A 21,230-nucleotide genomic window follows, 5' to 3' on the forward strand; every position below is an offset into this window, starting at 1 on the left:
AGAGAAAGTCCTAATGTCAGGTGTGGTGATGCTCAGCATGAGTATAAAGCTTGTAAATGAATCCCTGTCAGCCACGGCTATTTAAGGTGGAAAAGAAAGCTAAGGAGAGGCTGGAGGCTCTCCTTGAAGCTTAATGGAGCTGTGCCCAAGTCCCACAGAAATGCCTCCTAATGGAGCTGGGTTAACATAGCTAAGGTCCTTTGAATAGAAGACAGCCCTCCTAAGCACTGACCTGCAAATACCAGCAGTGCCCCAGCACTAGTTTTAGATGTCTCAAGAGGTTTTTTTACCATGTTTTATGTGGTACTGTTTTACAGCATCTGTGATCTTTCTTTTGCCTTATTAATACAGGTTATAACTTCTTAACTCAAGATAAATAATGACTCCTCTTCTCTGGTGTTTACAACTCTCTGACGCTTGCTGGCACCTCTCAATGTTCTCCACTTAGCAGCTAAGAACTAAGCATGTAGTTCTTGTCACTCTTCCCCATAAATCAATCCCTTTTTCCAAAGTATAAAAACACCGCTCTATTCTGAGAAGACACTTCGTATATATTTAGATGTTTGTTTCTGCAGTGAAAAGTGCCTGTGGAAGCTAGATTGACTCTGGGTAGTAAAAAAAAACTGCTTTAAATATAAATACTAAATCTTCCTGTTTTATTTTATTGATTCAGTGCTACCAACTTGTCACTATTTTTTTGTTCCTTTTAGTTCTGCTGCAGTCTTTGTGGGGTTTTATGAGAGATTAAACTGATCGGTATTTCCCCATGATCATTTTCAAGAGGGAACTAAATGAATTCCTAGAACAGAACCAAAACTTCATGGGCCTAACCCAACTAATTTGACCTACTATGCTATTCATTTTGATGCAAAGGAAAGGAAATGTTGCTCGACCCTCAGACTGTACCGACAAACAGAGATCACAGTCTGGCAGAAGTCCCATTTTGCTCACAAACTGAGCATGTTTATAGCCATGGAAAGAATAAGCAAGAAGGCAACTGTCGTGCTTGCCTTTTACCCAGGACTGCTTTAGTTTTCACTCCCTCCCAACCATTTTGTGTCTAGAGATGTAGCGGATGGCCTTTCTGCAGGCAGTGAATAGCTGGTAGCTTGAGAAACTCTGTCTTGGAGCATATCAATCCCAAGGAGCGCTCTCCCTCAAGTAAGGAGTTCCCAGCAAAGCGAGGTGACATCAGATGTGTGCAGAACATCAGTGATAGTGTGGCTAAATGGAGTGAAACTTGAGAGGATGGCTTGCTGGCCCAGAATAGCGCTTCCACAGTCAGTGCGCTTGCACTGGTAGTGCTGCACCTGTGGCCATGCTGCTCCGCCAGAATGGAAACTGCAGGAATAAGGCTATAAAGTTTGCTTGTGTCAGAGAGCAGAGTAAGCAGCTGCTGTCTCTAGTCTGAAAAAAAAGAGAATGAAGTGAAGCTGGATTACCCAGTTTAACGTCCGTGCAGATAAACCATCACTAATACATACTGGCTGAGGTGGAAGTGAGTAGATATATGTGCTTCCCTTCATACACATTGTAGAAGCCATGTGAAAGGAAAACAGCTAAAGCTAACTTATCATGATGCAACTAAAGCTCCAGGAACTAAAGCTGCCAATTCCTGTTAAGGGAAAATTATGATTTTAATATAAATTAATTGGAGTCGAGTTCATTTGGAGATTTTGGGCAGTTCTCTTCAACTCACTTCTCTAGAGAAAATTCAGCTGTCTTTGCAAACCTCACTGTTGTCTTTTTAATTTTTTCCCTTCTTTCTTCTCTTGGGGAAGAAATGTTTCTTCTGTTTGCAAGTATTTTTCATTACTGCTCAATGGAAGGTGAGAGAAAGGCTCAGAAAGAAAGGTCATAGAAAGTGACCTGAACTAACACAGTCTGAAATTGAGTCCCTAAAGAAATTACCAAATCAGAGCTTCTTCAACCTCCACATAAAACTTGGCAAATAGAAACATTCGCATACATGTCACAAGAGAAGTTGAGGATATTTCCCAAAAGCAGAAGGAGGACTGATGAGATAAACCCTCTCCAACCCTAATTTTTAAAGAATAAGGACTTCTAGGGTGTGAAATAAGAATCTGTCTTTATCTATTTCTTAGCATTCTTGGCTCACCATCTACCTGGCCTGCCAAGTTTCTCTGCATCCTTCCTAATGCCTTGTCCTTTCTGTGAGCATGGTGGCCTCTGTCCCTAGAAGAGATGTGCTGCTTCCAGAAGGGATGACCCAGCAGGGAAACTGGGAGTGCAGCAGAGCCTAGGAGGAAGTTTTCCACACAGAGGGTGGTGACACACTGGTTGCCCAAGGAGGTTGTAGATCCCTGGAGGTATTCGAGGCCAGGCTGGATGTGGCTCTGGGCAGCCTGGTCTAATGGTTGCCAACCCTGCACATAGCAGGGGGATTGAAACTTGATGATCATTGTGGTCCTTTTCAACCCAGGCCATTCTATGATTCTATGATAGAATATGAAAGACGTCATTTTGTACTCAGTCATCAGCAGAAAGTGTAGATGCCCATTTACTGAATACACCCATGCAAAATTGTCAGCAGTTGGCAGGATGCTTCCCCTCGTTAATGGGCCCAGCAATCTTCTCATTGTGAAAAGTGAAGAAAAGTTCAAGAGTAGCAAATGCCTTCTTGCAACTCCTAGGACACAGGGACAGGGTAGGCAAGCGAGATGCAGTGCACGTCCTCCTTTCCACTAATCCACCCTGATGCCTCCGTCTGTCTTGCAGACATATCGCAGATGGAGTTCTGAAGGTCGGGGTGGGAGACGGGGCCACGATGCCCCAATGATCGCCTACGATGCCCTGCTGGGGTGTGGCGGGGACTGGACAGAGCTCTGCAACCGCTCCATGTTCCACGGAGGTGAGGGTACTGCCGCGGCTCCCAGCCCCCTTTCCCCATTGTGTTTTGTGACCTCCCACTCACGAATGGCTGCTATTGACCACTCTGCTGTGCCACTGATTATTTCTACATCCCCTGATTTTACACCATCACAGAACCACATGACAGCTGAGATGGGCAGGAATCTCTGGATCCATCTGTCCCAACCCCTCTCCGGCGGGGCCACCCAGAGCAGGGTGCCCAGGAACATGGCCGGGCAGCTTCTGGAGATCTCCAAAGAGGAGACTCCACAGCCTCCCTGAACCATCAAAAATTCTTTTAGCAGCAGCTGCCATGCAAGCTGTTTATAGTTACTTCATCTGAATCCCATGGTTTTGCCAGAGTTGAATGAAAAGTATATCTACTATAACTTAATAAAGGGTTGGCATCTTCCCCTGCCAAAATACTAGCACCTTTGGCAAAGCCACATTTTAACTGCATATAGTGAAGTCAAATAAGGGAGAAAAATGGTACAGTGCCCAATCAAGTGCCAGACAGATAAATCTTAGAGGCACGCAATAAATCATGGCTTTTCACAAAGTAATTCTCTTACTGTCACCTGCATACTGCTGGGCCAGGGCAGATATGGGCAATGATCCCAGCACAGAAACACCTGTGTCCATCTTTGCCCTGTCACAGTGGTGGAAGCTGACAGCCTCTCACTGTAGAGCTCAACCAGCAAGAACCTGCAGGCACAGCAATGTGCGTTGTTGCTGCTTAACATGGATGGTTTAAATCATATGCAGTGCTTTGCTGTGTTGTTAGCCACACTCTCCAATCTAGAGCATAGATGTCACCAACCATTGAAGGTGATGAGGTGCTGGCACAGCTGCCCAGAGAAGCTATGGTGCCCCATCCCTGGAGGTGCTCAGGGCCAGGTTGGATGGGGACCTGGGCAGCCAGAACTGATGGGTTGAGATTGGATGATCTTTAAGGTCTCCTTCCAACCCAAACCATTCTATGATTCTATGGTGTTTGCCATGTGGTAGAGACTGCTTCAGTTACTCTTCCCTCTCTTTTTCTTAATAATGGCTATCTGCTTGCAAGAGCTGTTGGGTTGCAGTGGGCTTTCCCCAGCCAAAATAAGTAGTCAATCTGTGCTGTCAAGGATGATCTTGTCCACTCTGCTGGCCATGCCTCTACCTCTGGCAACCTTATGTAGTCTCTTCCACTACTAGAACTAGAGGGTACCAAGTACAAAGAGTGGGTGAAAACTCTGAAACAGATCAAAGGAGATGCTCCTTTCAAACACTGAAAAAGGATGCTGTGAATCCTAAAAGTCCACATACATTCTAAAAGTGATCAGATGAACGTGTGGGAAAAGGTACCGTGGGAGCCAGGAGATGGAGTCCAGCTTTAGCTCAGAAGCACACATCACGGAAGTATTGCTGTATGTGGGCTTGGTGTTACCTTCCTAGGCATGGGAGAAGACATGGGATCTTACAAGCCTTTGGGACTAACACAGCGCAGCCATCATGTCCCTTCCATCAGTGGCTTTGTACTTCTGTCCCTGTGCTTTACAGGCTGTAGTTGTGTACTTAAAGGTGACCCTAAGAGAAATTTGCATCTGTGCTTGAACCCGCAGGAGAAAGTGCAGCGACGGGATCTATTGCTGGCTGCCTCTATGGGCTGGTGTACGGCCTGAGCAAGGTTCCTAAGGGCATGTACCAGGATCTTGAGCAAAGAGAGAGGCTAGAGTACTTGGGCGAGAACCTTTACCGACTGTCCATGGAGGAAAAGTAAAACTGTCTCTGCCATTTTCTCTTTCTCTAAAGACTATATCAAATCCTGTAGATAACTGTCCAACTTTAATGATGAAGGAATTAGCTGAGAGTTAATCTGGAAGGATGTATGTAGATTGTGTGCAAGTGAAGATAGCTGAATAACTGAAGAACAACTAGGTATTTACAGTGTTTGTGGGTTTTTTTTTTACAGATGTAGGGATTTTTGAATATAAATACTGCTGCCTAAGCCCGTGAGATAATCTCAAATGGAAAAAAATCAATAAAAACTTTTGACTGATTTCAGTCTAACTTGCTATAATACCACTTTCTAAACCGCTGTGAGCAGTAATTACACACACAAAATTAATTTTGAGAACTAATGCTTTCTTGCAGAACTAATGGTAGTGCCCACTTATGGGGATATTCTCTGTATACTTGACAATCCTTTCACCACTGCTGTTTTACCATGTTCTCAAATCTAATGTGTCTGTGACACTTGTAAATCTACTATCTCACGGATTATCCTTTAATGAACCGCTGATCCTCGCATCAGCACTGTGGTGCAAGGTATTGTTACATTGCAAGCTTCCAGAAAAGGAAAAGCCAACACTAAAAATACCCCTAAGGATAAGCAAAATAATCTGCGTCCAAAATTTCTGAATTGTACTTTTGTCATACTTCAGTCTTCAGAGCACACTTTTTTAACAATACAACTGGCTGAAATATTTGTAAATAAATGAATCTTACACTATTTCCCAAACATCATAATTTATTTTTAGACTGAACAGATTATATGTTGCTGTATCAGTATCTGAATTTTTGGCTGAGATCTTCAAGCAGTTGTAATAGGTCAACAGTCAGGCTGTGATACATTTCACAAGTCTGAGAAACAGAACCCCTGGAAATAAAACCGCTACAACTACTCTTTTTCTTTTTTTTCCTTTTCCTTTTCTTTCCTTTTCCTTTTTCTTTTTTTCTCCTCTCTATACCTCTCCCCTTCCCTTCCCTTCCCTCTCCTTCCTTCTCCTTTCCTTCTCCCTTCTCCTTTCATCACTATTTTTTTTTCTTTCTGTTTTTCTTTGTTTTCCTTTCTCTCTTCTTATTTCTCTTGCCTTTTCATTTTCTCTTTGTCTTTCTTAATAAAGCCAGAAAACCACAATTCATTTAAAAGCTACATGCAGCTGTAAACAGTAGGAGTGGATGAAGGAGATTCTGATATTCCAGCAGCATGGGCACAAATCTGGAATCCTTAGTGAAATTATGTGAAAGAATTAAGTACGGAATTAGCACCTGGTGTTTAACCTCATATTTTACCTCAGAAGTCCAGAAACTGAGGTCTGCATAACCCTTTCTAATCTTCACAGTTAGTGACTGACTACATGGTGTTGGTTTCTCTTATCTTTCTCCAGCTGCTGAACTGTGTTTTAAAAAGATAGCTAAAAATACATAAGTACTTTCCTATTCGTTTTTCCATGTAAGCAATTGCTGGGATGTTATGTGGCAGAAACAGGAGCAGGTGGTCTGTGTTGTTATGAATAGCAGCATGCATGACAATATCCATATGAAAGGGATTTCCTTACTACCAGCTACTTCAAACACTGTTGTTTTAGCATGTTTTCTCTTCTTAGCTTTGCAAGGTGCTTTCTTGCTTGCTTTGGAGATATGTTAAGCAAAAAGGGCCATTTTTGTTAGTAGCATTTGATTTAAGAGAATACCAAGACTTCCTGAAAACATTCTTTTTAGCTTATGATGCTGTATATGTATATACAGTTTATGATGCTGTAATAAGTTCAGCAGTAGAGAAGAGAAATTAACATATCCTGAATCAGGAAGGGTCTTCTCCAGTGCTTCAACCTTTCCTCTTCCTTTGAAAAAAAAAAAGAATCACAAAAAGATGAAGTGTGCGAACAACTATTTTGTTCCCACTTCACCGTACGTCCAGACTGATGAGAACCAAGTTTTGTTTTAGAGACGAATAAGAGAATCTAATTTAAAAGGTGGTTTACATGGGCTGAACTCACAAGGCACCATTTCTGCATTTGCTGGGGTGAGATGTATTGGCTGCCATTTCATCGAGAACACTAAAAAGGCCTTACTGCCAGTCATACGTTTTTAGCAAGCACTACAGGATGCCCCCACCCTATTTTCTGCAGCGCCCAGAGCCCTAACACAGTGGGAAAGGTGGGTTGGGGCATTGGGGTGTTGGCAGGTAAAGAGGAGAGTGCTTGCTGTCCCCTGTCCGCACATGGCATTGTCCACTACAGAGGTTTCCTCAGGACAGGCCAGCCTCTGGGATAGGGTTGCACTGTGGCCCGTTAACATTTCAGGCTGTTGCACTCCAGCACTGCTGTGCTAAGTGTCACCAAAGAACCTATAAATAAATAAGTAAATTGCCTGTCTTATATATCTTAATTATTCACGGGCCAAGAAGGCAAGACACTTTTGAAGATGGCCTTGCCTCCTATAGAGGCCCAAGCGAGCTGTCCTCCAGACACTGAAAACCACATCCTTACAGCAGCGCTTCCAGGAGTTGGTAGTATGTCAAGGCAACATCACATCTTTAAGAACAACGAAAATCTCCAGGGGAAGAGGCTGAAGTCTTCCTCAGGCCATTTCCCAGCCTCAGAGAGGGGTCTGTGCAGCCAGCTTGTCCTATGACGTAATTCACTCAGAAGTGACTTTTTCAGTCTTTGCTGGTTTGGAGTTCCCCCAGCATACAGTAGGTACCCGCTCCATTCCTTCCAGATGTAGGTGAGACTAGAGCTGACAATATGCAGTTGATCTAGAGATTATATTTCATTGATAGGTCACTCGATAAAAGAAAAGCAGGATGCAAATAAGAAAAGGTGATGAAGAAATGCTAGGGATGGTATCTCGGCCCAGTGAGAATGATGGTCACACTCCAAACCCGGTATTCCTGAGAAATCCTCATCATCGCACTCCCTCTCTGAGGTGGTGAACACGGATCAAACGCTCAACCCATGCGACATGTCTTGGTACTTAAGGCAGTATTCCCATAAATTCTACATTTCTGAGGGCAACATATAAGAACACGCTAATTTATGTCTTACCACCGGCATCAAAGGAAAAGCATGAACAGAGCTCACAAGTAATATACTTTAATGAAGTTGTATGGATTTCATAGCTCTTAAGTCATAAATTACTCTTAATACACATAGTAAAGAGAATCTGATCTTCTTCCCTTCACAATCAATAGTAGTTTGACTATACAGACCTTGCTGAGAACAGGACTAGTCCATATTTTACTGTGAACATTTATTGTATCTGAAGTAGTATGGTAGGGAGAGGCAAGCAGGGCATCTGCTCTGCTGCTGTTCTGAGACATCAGAGACCTTAAATCACAATGATTGATGTGTCTGCGTGTGTTTCTGAACATACTAGGCACTTTTTAGGGAGGAGAAGAGCAATCGTCTGCCATAGAAAGCACTCAGTGAAAATTCTGACAGACCAGCTCTAGTAGAAAGAGTGAACTAGGATATTTTTAGCCTTAGTTATACCCCAATTTGTTATTTATTTATTATTTTTTAATTCTGAAAGTGTCCATAGTTGTTACAAATGGGGATCTTGATGTAGCACGGCAGCCTTGCTTCTTCAGCCCCTGGCTAATTCAGTAAGAGATAAGGGTAGATGTTACCACATTGTGCACGTGGGAGAGAGCACCTGTGCTATGTTGAAATGCAGTTCTTCCCAATCAAAACCAATGCAGTATTGTTTGTTACATTAGACATATGCCAGTTGTCAAGCTTTTTTCTTTTCTTGGCCCCTAAAAATATCTACAAAGTCATTATAAATAGACCTTCTTCCATTCAAGATGGCAACTTCATCCTGTTGCTGAGGGATGTAATTTTCAATATGTGCATGCACTTGAAACTCAGCCAAGTGGAATCCAAATGTCATCACCAGAATGGTTGAACAGCAGCCCCTCACTTTGTAACCCCTGCAGGGTCACAGTGGGGGGCTGGTTCCAGTTTCTTTTGGAGTTTGTGGGGTGCCAGGTGCTGGGGCACAGCTGGGCCTTCCCAGACCTTTCGGGGAAGACACTCCCCAATGGATGAGCCTCCACAGTCTTTCTCCATTTTCTACACATAGGTTTAATTGGAAGAATTTCTTCTTCTGCTTCTGTTTATAAAAATTAATACCCTCCTGGTATGCAGGCTGCATTCTGTGCGTGAAGCTATTTCACTGCATGATGGAGTAACCTTCCAGATTTTTCTGGTGTTAGAAAGCTGACACCTCTTGCTTTCTGCCCTCCCAACCCAATCTATTGTTATTAACTTCACACTCCAGCTTTTGTGCTGAGTTCAGTATTTTATTTAGTAACTGATCCATACCAATTAAAGCATTGCCTAAATCCCCAGCTGTCCAAGTGCCTGATTCTTCAATATCTCAAGTGTAGATCCAACATATCAGCCTTCTTACTCCAGATTAAGGGGTTTTGCAGTCAAATGACATTGCCAGAGTTATTGTTAAGTCAGGTGGTGCAGACCCTGTATGCCCTGTACCCTTTCAGAAAGCAGATTTAAGAACATAATTCTGAACTACTTGTACATACGATTTCGATCAAAAAGCAAATAATGACATTCATGTTTTTATTTTATTTTTATTTTTTAATTATTTATTTTGTTTTGGAAGCTTATTTCCTTACTTCTAAACACTACCAGTAGCAAAAACTATCAGTATTGCGTTCATGCTCCCCAGCCTTGAGATTTTGTTTTAATAGTTTGAGTCTTTTTGAGAGTCTGTTTTTATAACCCAGAGGCAGAACCATGCCCTCTTGCCAGCTGCGTCTTCAACGTATTTATCCTTACCTACACTTTACTAAGCAGGAGTGGAAAATATCTTTGATGTTGCCCCCGCATTTGGACGCTTTAATACCAAATTAGAGCAAGGGGGAGCACAGAGGAGATGTGGTCACCCCAGCTACTGTTGCTCATTCCCTTGAGTGCTCCCACTTGCCACAAAGTGCAGAAGGAACAGCCAATGGTGCCATGAGGGCTGTGAAGCTCTGTACGCTCCTGCTACACAATGACTCACAAAGCTTGTAAAACACTCTGCATGCTTTTTAACAGGCCACTAATGATGACTCTCTTGAGAATTTTTTTCCATTTTATGCACGGTAGCATGCCCTAAAGCAAAATGAGAAGGTAGCAGCAATGTTGACAACTTGAAAAGAATATGCGTGTTTTCTCTTGTGCAGCACCAAAAGCAGTAACTCTTGTGGAGATAAGATGCTGATAGACCCTTTGGTGCTGAAGAAGAAGCTCAATAGGATGGTGACAGAGCAAGGGGCCTTTGCTGTCCTCAGCAGCCTGCTGCTGTACGTCACTGAGCTTGCCGCCTGCGACCCGCAGCTCAGAAGCAAGAGGACAAAATGGGAGGAAGGTAAAGAAAACCAGGTGAGTTGCAAACAGTCATCTCCAGACTCAAACAGGGGCTGTTACCCTACCCGATTCCAGCTCCTGCGGTCCAGATTTCTGAACAACAATCGAGAGCCTTATGTCAAAAAAAGAAGAGAAGTTGGTAAATTGGTCATTAAAGAGAGGCTATGGGTGAACAGAGCTAGCAACAAGTTAGAGAGAAGAGGAGATGGAAAGGCAGCAGAAGAGGATGAAGACACTGTGCCCACTGAGAGGGTCAAGTGGGGCAGCGTGAGTGGGAAAAACACAGTGAAGAACATTTTGAAGAAATTTTTGGCTGCCGAAGAAAAAGAAGACAAGGAAAAGATTCCCACCTGGAAAAAGAAAGGGCCAAACAGCAGCTTGCCAAAAATAGTAAACAGGAGCTCAGTCCTGTCCAAGCTAAAGGAGCAGTTCGAGCAAAGCTCCCTCTGTTCAGCCACAGAGGTGAAAGCATCACTCTTGCGCAAAGGTGAGAAAAAGACGAAAACCCTCCCAAGCAGAAAAGCTATCCGTAAGCCAGAGGTCAGAGTACTACGCATGGCAGCACTGGCAGCCACAGACATAAACAGTCCAGAGTCCCAGTACTTAGTGTGCTCCATGGTGCCAGTGCCCAGACTCAGCATGGCTACCGAAATTAACCATCCCTGGAGTTGGTCAAAAAATAACGCCACGATGCAGCCTTGTGATCACAACGCAGGGCTGAAGGAAAAGGAGAATTCTGAGAGAAAGCCTGGTGAGAACAAAACACCACTACATGCAGCAGAGGACATGGAGGACAAAGAAGAACCAGTGGCACCCAAAGAGATGCCTGATGCAAAGGACAGTGCTGAGACCAACACAGATTCCTCAAAGCAAAGACCTCACTTCAATCCTAGTCTAGATAGCTCTTTTTCCATCTGTAAAAATAAAGCCCTTGCAGACTGTGATGTTCTCTCATCTGAACATAATCAAGACTGTGATAGGAATAAATTGTCAGCTGGGCCTGATACATCTTCACTAATGAGGACTACCAAGGCTGTGCAACATGTCAAGGATGACAGCCCACCTTCTAATGTACCTTACTCTAGCACAGCTGAAGGATCCAGTGAACCTAGTCCTCAGGATACTAAAACAGATGAGATTCCCAAAATAATTATGCATGTATACAGTTTGGAGGAAGCTGACCAAGATTTGACAGAGCCAGAAAAGAAACTTTTCTTTGCAGGCCAAAAATATTTCCCAGAGCAGAAAGGACTGGAAAACACCCTGCCATTTTACTCTCCAGGAGATCAAGCACTTTGCGAAGTTGAGCCTCCAATGCAGGATCAACACCTAAGCCACATAACACAAGCTGCCAACAAAAGACCACCAGCAGTTCAGAAAGAAGCACCAGGTTTAAGAGGCAAAGGTTCCAAGGAAGACAAAAAAGGAGAGGAATATCATAGTGAAGACAAAATGGACTACTCTATTTCTAGCAAAAATTATAGCAATATCTCAGCTACAGAAGAAAAGGAGAATAAAACACCCAACTGCCAAATGCAAAATGAACCCCAAACCAAGCAGCCACAGACACCTCAAGTGCCCAGCCCACAATATCACTTCAGTAATTCCAATGCTGAGATATCAAATCCAGATGCAAATCAGACCAAACCCACACGCTCCTCAAGTGATCTCCAGGAGCAGAAATCTGGTGCTTCAGAAGAGCATATCCCTTCTGACTGGGATAAGAAAGAAGACCCTTTGCCAGATAAGTTTGTGAGGCACAAATTGTACTTTGTAGATGAGGATCTTGAGGAGGACCAGTTACCTTCTTCAAATGAGATGATGAGTCCTTCAAACAATGGAGTCCTGGACAGGAGTACCTTCACTGACCTGGAGACATGTTACAAACCATCTGACAATTTCATTGAATGCGAAGAGACCACTGCAGATGAGCTACCATGGCCTGACTCTGAAGTATGGCTGTCACCTTCATCAAACCCTGTAACAACACTAATGAGTGGGATTGTAGGACAAAGAATCCATTACACACTTAGAAATCCCCCAGCCCTTCCACCTACTGGTCTGGTAACACCGGGAGCTGGTGGTGTAGATGATGAGCATGCCAGTCGTGGCTCTGAGAAGCATCCACCGCCCTCTTCAGATGAGTCAGCAGTCCATGAAAACAATGCTGCAGTGGAGAAGAAAACTGCCTGTGATTTTAATAACCAACCATTGTCCCCAAATCACTCAACAGAAAACAAATATGCTGCAGCTGAAGAGACAATTACTTGCCAGAGCCTTGAGAACTGTCTTTCATTTTCAACAAAGAAGGTAAGAAAACATGCAAATAAAACTGTGCTAGCAAGAAATCCCCTGTTACCGTTGGAGAAGAATCAAATGCAGATTTCAGATGATACCCTTAAGCAAGGAAGTGATATGCTGGAAGAGAACCTGTTTCCTTCATCTGAATTGGTGTCAGGCCAAAAGAAGTGTGCAAAAGGTACTGATAATGTCTCCAAACATGAAAAGAATAAGCCCTTGCCCTCAGACAACGACACGAAGCATGGCAATGATAGGATGGAGACAGAGGAGAGAGAAGAGCCAGATGTCTTGTATAAATTTGAGCAGGAACAAGTATCAACACCAAGTGATTTGATGGATCACGATAATAACTTTTCAAGTGGGAAGAATGCTCATAGTCCTCAAACATCCCAGTTACCTCCCTCAGAGCATGACACCAACATTCAAGGAGTGAAAAGTTCTGGGCATGGTTTGAAGTGCCTAACACCTTCTGGAGATTTCATTAAACGTGAACATGATATGACAGTAGATGGAAACATCTGCAGCAATAATGAGAAACACCAGCTGTCCTTGTCAAGTGAACCAACGAGACACACAAATGACACTGCGGGAAAAAGGAACATAAAGTTGAACTTCAAGGATTATTCAGCACTGCCAAGAAATACAGCAAGGCATGATGATAAGACCAGTGATGAGGAGAATACTTTTCGAGATATGAAAGATGATACAGTGCAACATGAAAAGAGTTTTGAAGGAGAGAGAAATACTTCATACGATCCTAAAAATCAAATGCCATCATCAAGTCCTCTGATAAAGCGAGACAAGAAATTCTCCCCTCTGGACACACGGCAAAAATCAGCATCAGGTGACTCTGTAAAGCCTGAGACTAAGTTGGCTGAAAAAAAGACTAAACACACCTCTGAGAAGCCCCAGTCACCTTCTTCAAAAACAGTGGAGAGGCCTCAGGAAAGAAATTCTTCAGCAGAGAAGAAGCAAAAGGCACCGGAAGCAGAGGATGCCCAGTCACGTGGAACAAAGGCTGTAACAGGAGATGATGAACACCAGCACCGGGGGCAGCACCAGTTACCTCTTTCAAGTAAATCAGCAAAGCCTGGGAAAAACATTCCAGGAGGAGAAAAACAGCAAAAAAGTTCTGAGCATTTCACAATGCCTGATAGCAGTGCAAAAGAGAAGAAGAAATTTCTTCGTCCCAGGAAGTACCGATCAGTATCATCAGAGATAGCAGTTTTGCCCCAAGAAAAGCACTCTCCAGATCAAAAGCAACAAACATCAGCTAATGAAGGCTTTAAGAAGCCTGAAACTAATGTTGTCAAAGAAAAAGATGAAGAGCCAAGTTCTGAGCTCCTGACACCTCCTTCAAACAAAGGGGTGAATTTCAAAGAAAAAAACTCTTCAGGAGATAAGAAGCAGAAGACTCCAGTAGCAGGGGATGTCATGCCACCCAAAACAAAGGTTGCAAAAGAAGATGATGAACACCGGCGCTCTGGAAACCAGCAGTTACTTCCCTTGAGTAAACCAGCAAAACCTGGGAAAAAGACTCCAGGGGAAGAGAAACAAGAAACTCTAACTGAAGGTTTTAGAAAGCCTGACACAAAGGCTGTAAAAGATAAAAGCAAAGATCCAGGTCCTGGGATGCGTCAGTCCTCATCCCCAGATCTGTTGTTGAAGCGCCAAGAGAAGAACGTCACAGCCAAAAAGAAACCATCAACACCACCATCTGATAAAAAAATTATGGATAGAACTGGTAGTACAGAGAAGAGGAGTGGGCCCCGGGGAGCAGAGGAATACCAACAACAGCCTTCAGATAAGATAGGGAAGCACAGCGTTGATAGCTCAGGAAAAAAAGGCTCTGAGAACTATCAAACTGTTTTGCCAAGTGATGGTGTAGAATCTAAAAGCAGTTCTGTCCCCAAGGAGACCAATTTGTCTAAAACAGAGAAGTCCTCCAAATCATCCCTATCGCGTGCTGCATCAAAATATGATGACAGTCCTACTGAAAACAGAAAAAAGCAGCCTGGATTCAAGAAGTACCGAGCACTGTCATCAAAGGGTTTGGTGAAGGATGAGGGAGGCACTGCTGGAAGGGAGGCTGGCTGGCAGGCAGCTGGCACAGCAAGTGACAGAAAAGCAGAGCTGGAGGACTGCTCCAAAGCAGCACCATTCTCCAAATACACAGTGGAAAGCTACAGTGAAGGACCCTTAGATTCGTCTTTTAAACCACTGATCATTAGAGTAACTGACACGTTTAAACATCACAGCTAAAAAATACCTCTGCAGCTTAAGTGAGACCTTACAACTAATTGTGCCACTGATTTGCTCAATCTTTTTTTTTTCCTTTACTCTCTGGGGCATTATGTTATCATTTTTTAATCACAAGGACATTGATGTGCATCTGTCTGAGCTGGGCTTTTTTCTTTCCTAACATTAGCCTGAAGACATGAATTAAATTAATCACCGCAAGCGAATTAGCTAATCACTGAATTAATCATCAGTTTATAAATTAAATATGAAAGGGGCTTTGAGATCGGTGCGAATTCAGTCCTGCTCCAGGCTCCCTGTACTAACTAGTGGGTTTTGTTTGTAACAAAGACAACTCTTCAGAGTGAGCTCTATCTGTATTTACTTATTCTAATGAAAACCTGCTCGTACTTTTTCCAGGAATGGTGGTAGGCGGTACCAGCTTTAATTATGTCAAAAAGCGCTTGTTCCTGGCTCTGCCTTTTCACCAATTAATGGGGGCTGTTGGTCTATGGCTGCATTGAGTGGCACTGCTAGCCACTCAATGGCTAGTAGGGAGGGAAGGAAGGGAAAAATGTCTGTGAAAAATCCTGAAAGGACATTGATGCTACAATGGGATTTACTGTGAATGCAAACGTTCAACCTCACAAATATTGTGAAAATAATGATTTAGCCTTCTCTGAAGTTATTTGTACTTTAGCCTTATACTGCATGCATTGTTGTTGGTAGGGATAAACCATTTCAAATTATTCTTAATAACTGCAGACAAACATGCAACTAGTGTAAGAGTGTGGAAAGCTCAATGCTGAAAGGCTCTGAGGGCCACTCTAGAGGGCCATGTCAGCAGAAGGGGCTGAAAGCCCAACAGGGGAGCTCAGCTTCACCTGAAGTTCTGTCCTGCCTGGGCCCTCGGGTGTGTGGGCACTGCCAGCATTGCAGCTGGCACCAGAAGTCTTAGCAAGTGCTGATTTTACAGGTTGATGTGACATGGAATAACAGGAAGCAGCTGGTATAACTGGACATTGCTGATGGGCTGTGGCTTTCTGTGTTTAATGTATATTACTGGATTCTGTAAAGTGTGCATGGGACAGACTGTATTATGGAGAAATAAGGATAGAATTGTTCACTGCCCCTCTGCATCTGTTGAACAGTGTTGTAGCAAAGCATTGGCACAGGTTGTCCATGGAACAGGTGGAGACACTGACCCTGGAGGTGGTCAAGAACTGTGTGGATGTGGCCCTGAAGGTGGTTTGCGGGCATGGGGATGGTGATCCCCATGGTGGGGATGGGTTGGTTCTGTGATTCTGTGATTCTATGCAAGCTGTGACAAACAGAGAGATGTTAGAACAAAAATCCCCCATGCACTCCAGGAGAGCTTTTGGCTTAGTGTAGTGGCAACTTGGGGTATTTAAAGGCATGGCCTGATGAGTCAATTAATTTTTTCCCCAGTCATCTGTGCTCGAAAAGCCAATTCAAACCCCAATCTTTTAGGTGGAACTAAGCTTCAGGACTGGTCAAGAAGAGAGTTCTCATGTGCACAGCCCTCTCCCTGTGCCTGTGTCTCCCTTTGGATTTTTTAGATGCTCTCCTGCAGCACGTTGCCCCAGCGGCACAGCTGCTGCTCTGTCCCTGGCTGGCAGGGTGCCCTGACCTGCAGCAGTAAGGCAGTGAGGACGCAGGTGAGCTGGCAGCACACAAGGAGCAAATCCATTTGCTGGCGTAATGCACTCAAGTCAAATAGGTGACAGACAACTGGGCTGTCCAGGGGACACTATCAGGAGGAAATGGGGACACATACACGTCCCTTGGCTACCAGTGTGGCTTAGGATTTGATTTCTTGCCCACAACATGCCACAAATTAGGCTTCCTGGCACCTGCAGGCTCATAAAATGAGAATCACATTTGTATAAGACACTGGTCCTCAAAACAGAGGCTATCGGGAATCTATCACTTGTACAACACTGCCCTTCTGCATGGAGGCATATGTCATCCCCGCAGCTTTTATGAGCTGGCACATGTAAAGGACTTTGTGCTAAGCCTAAGCTCTGATTTACGTTTTGTTGTACATGATTTCATTTCCCACTGGAGAAAAGCCCTTACAACATAAAGCACTTGCACCAGCAAGTATTTCTGTGAGCTGGCCTTTTGCAACAGCAGACAGACCTGCTTGCTGGTACAAGAGAAGCCATTTTTATTATTCTCATTTTAATCTTTCAGAAGAAATCGAAAGGCTTTTTTCTTGTTGTTGCCCCTTTTTCCCACCTGCGAGACAGATGCCTTGTGACAAATCAAAGGCTTCTGTCCAGCAGGAAGTTACCTGTGTGAGCAGCACTTCAGACATGACAGACTGCCACCAAATGCATCCTTAAGTGCAGAAATGAGTATTTAAGTATTTAAGTATTTAAGAAAGAGAAAATAGGAGGAGGACGCACAGCAACATCAGCTATAGCAGAAACTGTAAAATGGGAAGGTTCAAACCCTGCTGCAACTCTTGCCCAAAAGCGATATACAACAGAGGTAAAAGTTTTATTCCCCACTCCTGATTCCAGTTCCCTGGAGGGCTCCTTCAGCCTGTGGGTGAGGCTCTGTGCCCCTGTTCATGGAAGAGGTAGTGAGGGAGCCCTGCAGGGTTGCTGTTTCACCATCTCTAATCAAGATCGAAGAGTCCTGCTGCTCCCGCAGACGCAGCTCCTGGCTTTTGCAGTTCTGCGTGATGGGTGTAATTTGTACAGTTCTTTTCCCAAATTACACAACAGCTTTCTGCTCAACTAAAAAACGGTGGAAGCAAGTATCCCTTGTGGTCACTGAGGGCATTGTGTCCTTAGCTCTCACTGAATGTAGAAAGGTATTATTATTCTTAATATTTCTGCCATTTTTGATAATGCTTCCTTGAAGCCCTGGCTTAGCAATAGATTGCGTCAACTAAACGGACCTCAGTTGAGGATACTGGGCTGTCCAGGCTGGAGGAGGCCAAGAGACAACCTGGTTGCTCTCCACAGCTCCCTGAGAAGGGGAAGCAGAAAGAGATGCTGGGCTCTGCTCCTGGGAATCAATGGTAGGATGCAAGGGAATGGCACAAAGATGCACCAGGGAGGGTCAAACTGGGCATTGGGCATTTATTTACTATGAAGGTGGTCACACACTGGGACAGGATGCCTAGAGAGGTGGCTGATGCCTTGTGCCTGTCAGCATTCTAGAGGGAGGGTTCGTGGTCAGTGGAGAGCAGAGATCAGGGCAGGCAAAGAAACCATGCAGGCTCCCACCAGCAGCAGAGTTCAGTAAAGCATTTTAGATTATTATGTCCTCTCCAAGGAGACCATAGTGAAAAGCTTCCCCAGCACTTCTCTTCAGCAACATACCTCCCAGTAGTGGGCTCAGTAGTGTGGAAATCACAAAGAATTGACTTGGGTATTTGGATATTGAGCTATTTGAATAGCCAAGTTTGGACCCCAAACACCTCCACGTTGAAGTGGTCACACAGTCAGTGTGCTTCCTACTGCTGAACATGTGGCCATCATCTCCAGCTCATCCTCTCACATTTCTGATTGAAGAACAAACAACTCTCTTTGGTCCCCAAAACCAGCAGCAGGTCAAGTCCTGCTCTGGATATGTCCCTTGCTCTCCCTCCTTCTCTGTCTCTCTCTTTCTCTCTCTCTCTTTTTTTTTTTTTTAATAGAGAGACTAATGACTATAACTAATGCTGTAGCACAGGGCGCAGCCAAGCCCCCTCAAAATTAGAAAATGTGTCCTTAAATTTTCTCCAGATCTCCAAAGAGAGAAGAAATGAATGTCTCAGTGATTCTCCTTCATTCCAGGTTGTTCAAAGGCAACAAACATTTGATAAATGCACAGTTGAGGCTAAGGTGTGAAGCAGCTTGATAATTTACCAGCTTTTTCTACAGTTTCACCTCAATCTTTAAAATATTGTGCAGAACAAAAAAATTATAGAGGCTGAGAATTAAAGCTGCAATTGTACATTTTTGTATCATCAGTGGAGCCGGCAATAGAAGTACTGAAAAGCATATCGAAAATCTCATATTAAAATGCAACTTCCCACACCATTTTTAGCTTTTTTTTCCTGTCCACCTGCAGTCGGCAGGTAGTAACACAGCGGTGTCACTCAGTGCCTCTGGGCAGCGTCCCTTCCAGCCCTGATGCCACAGATGCATCTCTCGGCTGTGGAAACGCTCCATCTAGTGGCTGAATTTGTGCAGCAAGCGACGAGCGAGCATGGAGGAGCAGGGAAAGTTACTCGGTGGTGGAAAGAGTAGGGAACTGGAGGGAAGCTTCTCTTCTTCCCATCACTTGAAGGACTGCGCACTATCCAAAAGGATCACATCTCCTGTCATTGTTTCCGACTTGTCCCTAACTGCCTCCATTGCCTGTATTCTGCCGAGCTGCAAGTGCAAGAACAGTTTTGCAGAATGGTGTGATCCTCACTTGACAAGCAGCACGACAGCGGGCTTCTGGAGTGTGTGTGATGCAGAATACTGCTGTCAGGTATGATGTTTTCACTGGTGGCAAGTGACTATGATGTCCCAAATGGGACACAGTCACCTATACCTATATAAAAAGGCTGCAAACTACAGAACTGGTGTGCAGAAACCAGCCTGTAGGCGAATGCAGACAAAGCAGGCTTCTTTTAACATGAAGAATTACAGCCATATCCCACAGACCTCATAGCATTCTGGCCTGCCCCCCAGCAATCATTGCAGTAGACCTTCTGGCCCTTGCAGAGCAATGAGAGAATTTTGACACAGCTGAGATGCAAACCAAAAAGAAGGTGAGTTCTTCCTGTCACTGTGCTCCCCAGGGCTTCTGGAAATAAAGAAATAAAACTGTTGGATGCTGCAGAGCCAGTCCATCCTTATCAGGAAACAACCACATTTAGTCAAGCTGCATCACCAGAGTGAACTACAAATTGTGCAGACACAGTGGGCTGTGAGCACACAGCTCTGGCTTGCTAGTTCTGGCTTCTGAGATCTTTAGTTCTTCTAAAGAATGGGAACAGTGTGGGCAGCAGTGATCCAAGAGTCCAGACGGGGTCCCACTGAATGTGTCTCAACTCTAAATATCTCCAGACTCAAGGAAATTATTGCAGAAGAACGGAAAATCCCAAGAGGCATCTCTTTACTAACTCATTCAAATTATACCCCTCATGTAACAAGAAAGCCTGTACCATTGCCATGTCATACAGATTCCTTAATAAAACTTTTTCTTTGTATATGGGCTATTTATTTGTACCACTGAGTCATATTTGTGTGTCAAGAAGATGAAAATAATAAAACCATACCAACTACCGATCTTGTCGGCATTCTGTCATTATGAAGGAAGGGGCATGAGAAACAAATACAAAGAGTGCCTGTGCGTTCCTCATCAGTATGCAAACCTTTCTCCTTTTGCCCAAGAGAGCTGCTACAAGCCGAGTTTCATATGGGACAGCTAGGAATAGGTATAAAGCACAGAGCATTAGTTATGCAAATGCTTTGAAAAGAGGCTTTGAAAAGAGCATGATACACCTCATTTCCTGTTTCCCACCAGTTCCTCAGATCTGAGCCTTGAAAATGCAGCGTGCTACATCCACCTCTGCCCTCCAGGGTGACCTTTAGGCAAGTCCGAGGCTGCCCTGTGAGAAGTAAACCCTAGGGCTACCCCATCTCCTGCCCAGGCTGAGCCCTTCCTCTGCTCCTGCAGAGAGAAGGGAGGGCTCTAGCTGAGGGTTCACTTTGTTGCACCATCCGGGTTATCAGGCTGGGGGATGAGTGGCCGGGGGAGCAGCCCCGCAGAAAGGGATCTGAGGCTTCTGGCTAGTTGAATGTGAGCCAGAAGCCCTGGCAGCCAAAAGGGCCAACCGTGCCCTGGGGTGAACCAGGCCCAGCACTGCCACAGGGCGAGGGGAGCAGTTGTCTTGCTCTGCTCTGTGTGTGCTGCCTCACCTCCAGCACTGCGTGTGGGTTTGGGTGCCACAATATAAGGACATAACAAGAGTGTCCATAGGAGGACTGTGAAAGTGCAGAAGGGTCTGTAGAGCAAAGTGTGTGAGGAGCAGCCGAGGCCCCTGGGCGTGCTCAGCGCAGAGCAGAGGAGCTGAGGGGAGGCCTGATGGTGGCTGCAGCTCCTCACAGGGAGTGGAGGGGCAGCGCTGAGCTCTGCTCTGTGTGACAGCGACAGGGCCCGAGGGAACAGCATGGAGCTGTCAGGGGAGGGGCAGCTGGGGGTTAGGGAAAGGGGCTGCACCACAGGGTGGTGGGCATGGCCTCAAGCTGCTGGAGTTCAATGCTTTCTCCTTTAGAAACCCAAGTACAAACCAAAAATCAGCTGTTGGCGATTCTTACAGGCTGAATTATGATGAGACACGCTTCCACTCCCTAGAGGCTGAAGAACTGGTTCGCCTTCACTTCCAAAGGCACTGAGATCACTGCAGCCCATTAAAATTCCCCTTTGAATGCCTCCTGACTGATGAAGGATTGTAAGAGTGTGTCAAGTCTACCAGTATGACACCACCTGAAGCTTTGGCAGCTCTCACTGGGCTGCACCTCACCGGGTGGCTGCCCTTGGTGTCATCACGTAGTAGGAGCTACAGGTGGGGGCATGGCCACCAGCAAACCCTTGATAAAAGCTAGAAGAAGCCATGGTAAATAGGGGTGGTTATGTTCCTAGTTGCTAGGACCAGTG

At 44.6% G+C, this 21,230-nt stretch overlaps 1 protein-coding gene across 1 annotated transcript in view; it reads left to right on the top strand.

Annotated features, from left to right (window-relative positions):
* The window catches only part of ADPRHL1 (ADP-ribosylhydrolase like 1), a 33,854-nt gene extending 13,998 nt beyond the window's left edge, over window positions 1-19,856 (top strand). Inside the window, exons 6-8 of the mRNA XM_085215115.1 lie at window positions 2,740-2,872; window positions 4,476-4,629; window positions 9,833-19,856. Coding sequence (XP_085071241.1) covers window positions 2,740-2,872; window positions 4,476-4,629; window positions 9,833-14,579 — 5,034 coding nt within the window. The 3' untranslated portion in view covers window positions 14,580-19,856. The remainder of the gene's footprint in view (window positions 1-2,739; window positions 2,873-4,475; window positions 4,630-9,832) is intronic.
* The last annotated feature ends 1,374 nt before the right edge of the window (window positions 19,857-21,230 follow it).

This window comes from Meleagris gallopavo, chromosome 1, assembly GCF_905368555.1.
Source record: "Meleagris gallopavo chromosome 1, MGAL_WU_HG_1.1, whole genome shotgun sequence".
Lineage (NCBI taxonomy): Eukaryota > Metazoa > Chordata > Aves > Galliformes > Phasianidae > Meleagris > Meleagris gallopavo.